This window comes from Primulina tabacum, chromosome 4, assembly GCF_025594145.1.
Source record: "Primulina tabacum isolate GXHZ01 chromosome 4, ASM2559414v2, whole genome shotgun sequence".
Lineage (NCBI taxonomy): Eukaryota > Viridiplantae > Streptophyta > Magnoliopsida > Lamiales > Gesneriaceae > Primulina > Primulina tabacum.
This window is the reverse complement of record NC_134553.1, coordinates 46,198,333-46,201,321: the sequence shown is the minus strand read 5'-3', so window position 1 is coordinate 46,201,321 and position 2,989 is coordinate 46,198,333. Positions and strand designations below refer to the sequence as shown.

Genomic DNA, 2,989 nt, shown 5'->3' with positions numbered 1-2,989 from the left:
CTCCCTCCTCGCACATTACTCAACACCCGTAGAATACTCTCCAACTATTTCAACACGCTTTCTTCCTTCAAACTTGAGATGGTCCGGTTCCTTCCATTCCCTTTGCATCTCCAATCCAACAAGCCCGGCCAAGAATCTGATGAATTCCAATCCAATCTGTATTCAGATTCATCTTCTAACTTATCCCTAGCTTCACAATCAAGTTTACAGTCTGTGCCTTCCCTAAGTGCTCCATCTTCCTACAACTTCGAACCACCCGCATCCGCCTCTGCGTACCACCAGGGATTGGTCACACTCAAAGGCCACTCCTCGTATGTGTTCTCTCTCACCCTCGCCGGGAAATATCTGTACAGTGCGGATTCCAATGGTGAAATCCGGGTATGGGATAGGATTAACCCTTCTGCCAACAATTCATGTAACGGATACACTGTTGCAGAAGGCTACGGTGCGGTGAAGTTTATGGTGGTTTTAGGAGAGAAGCTCTTCACGGCGCACCAGGATAATAAGATTCGTGTCTGGAAAGTCGATAGCAGCTCTTTTCCTGCGCAGAAGTACAAGATTAATGCAACGTTGCCGACTATGAACGACAGATGCAGCAAACTTTTCTCCGCAAGAAACTATGTTAAAGTCCGCAAGAACAAGAAATGCACGTGGGTTCATCATATCGATGCCGTCTCAGCTTTATCTTTATCAAAAGACGGATCTTTGCTGTACTCAGTTTCATGGGATAGAACCCTCAAACTGTGGAGAACTACTGACTTCAGGTGCTTAGAATCTGTGCAGAACGCGCACGACGACGCTATAAACGCGGTCGTTTCATCCGCAGATGGACATATATACACAGGCTCGGCAGATAAGAAGATTAAAGTGTGGAAGAAGAAGGAGGGAGACCAAAAGCATTCACTCGTTGCCACTTTAGAGAAGCACAAATCCGCCGTTAACGCTTTGGCTTTAAGCACAGACGGGTCAGTGTTATACTCCGGCGCCTGCGACAGGTCCATAATTGTGTGGGAAAAAGACGGTGGCGCCGCCCATATGGTGGTGGCGGGAGCGCTGAGAGGGCATACAAAGGCTATTCTGTGCTTAACTGTGGTGGCGGACTTGCTTTGCAGTGGATCAGCCGATAAAACCGTGAGAGTTTGGAGAAGAGGGACAGGGAAGAGTTACAGTTGCTTAGCTGTGTTTGAAGGGCATAAAAGTCCAATAAAATGTTTGACAGCAGCCTTGGATGACAATACCAGTAATGATCATTCTGGTAAATCCTGTCTGGTTTACAGTGGGAGTTTGGATTTTGATGTGAAAACTTGGCAAATTTGGCTGCCCTCTACTTAGATTTTTGTTGGCTGGCTCTCTTTTTTCCCCTTTTTTTCTTTACTTTTGGACCATACAATGTACATGGAAATGAAATTTCAATTCAAGATTTCCTTACTTGTGTGTTTTTTTCTTGCTTAACTTTTCAAGAAGGGCTGATGTTATTGCATGAGTTTGGATCGAAATGATTGTAGGAAAAAAGTTTGTTTGAGTAAAATATTTCAAATTTGTGGATATGTACTAATTCTTAGTTCATTTTTTCTTTTCCAACGTAGTTAATGATCATTAATGTGTTCACTTGTGTATCATTTAACGGATACTATCCAAATGATAGATATTTCTCTCTTTCGCATGCCTCACCATAAGTTACTTGATAACACAAGATGTAACCTTATATAAAGTTGGATCGATGAAGCATCAAAAAATGGTGCATTGATTAATATGATACAATTTTACAAGATAAGTTACTTGATAATACAAGATGTAACCCTTACATTTTTCAAGGATGGATGGTGGCAATTGTGAGAAAGATACGATTTACAAGATGGATCAAAATTATGATTTAATTCATAGGAAGATGGCTGAGATTTGAATGAGTTGTCATTATTTATCGCTCAATACATATATTATATATTAAATAGATAAAAACACTACCCATATAAATAATATCAAACTAACCTTGTTTTTATACATATTATATATTAAATAGATAAAAACACTACCCATATAAATAATATTTGCCAAACCTTTTTTCACAAACAAATTATTAGTCATACTTGAATAGTAATATTAAAAGGTTGGTATTTCAATGTTTCTTATTTATTGACTAGAGTTGTTACCAGACCACTTTTTGAAAATCAAATCTGAAACGCGATTCGAGTCGAGCCGAAGAATATTAGGCTCGAGCTCATTTGTTTAAAATATATATAGGTTCTAACTCGATTCGAACTTTTATAATGAGGTTCGAGCTCAGATGATTTTAGAACTATTAAGCCAACAAACAACTCGTTTATCATGTTTAACGAGCCTGTCTCGAGCTCGGCTTCGATCTTTTATAATGAGGTTTGAGCTTAGATCGTTTTAAAACTATTAAGCTAGCGAACAGCTCGTTTATCATATTTAACGAGTTTGTCTCGAGCTCGGCTTGTCAAGCGGGCTTGTTTTCGAGCTCGTCGAGCATTTTTTTAGCCAAAAGACCTAATAAGACATGATAATTTAAGGGGCTTCTCATTTTACAATATTTCAATCACTTCACTTACACTCAAATTTCGATGTTGGACAATTCAAGTTATTATTATACACTCAAGGCCCAACAAATTAGTCGAACTCCAGTTCGCGAACATGCTCGCTATTTTATGTGTCGAATATCGTTAAACTCGAGCTTAGTTCGATAAAATTATCGAATTTGATAAGCTTAACGAATGATTTAGAATCTCGAATGAGCTTTTTACTAAGTCGAGCTCCGAGTAGCTTGCGAGCGGCTTGATTCGTTTACATATCTAAATTTATTTACACTTCATAATATTTATATATGTGTGTGCGTATACTTTTATGTACGTCACTGAATAACTGAAAAAATATCGTTCGTGTAAGCACATGAGGTATCATAATTAACCACTATTTGAAACATGATTTAATTTACCATCATAGGTATAACGTGGTGAAGAAAAAATATTTA

At 38.4% G+C, this 2,989-nt stretch overlaps 1 protein-coding gene across 1 annotated transcript; it reads left to right on the top strand.

Moving 5' to 3' along the window:
* On the top strand, positions 1 to 1,428 carry LOC142543464 (protein JINGUBANG). Its single transcript, XM_075650757.1, has one exon. The coding sequence runs from the start codon at positions 79 to 81 to the stop codon at positions 1,330 to 1,332; it is 1,254 nt and encodes a 417-aa protein (XP_075506872.1). The 5' UTR covers positions 1 to 78; the 3' UTR covers positions 1,333 to 1,428.
* Positions 1,429 to 2,989: the final 1,561 nt, after the last annotated feature.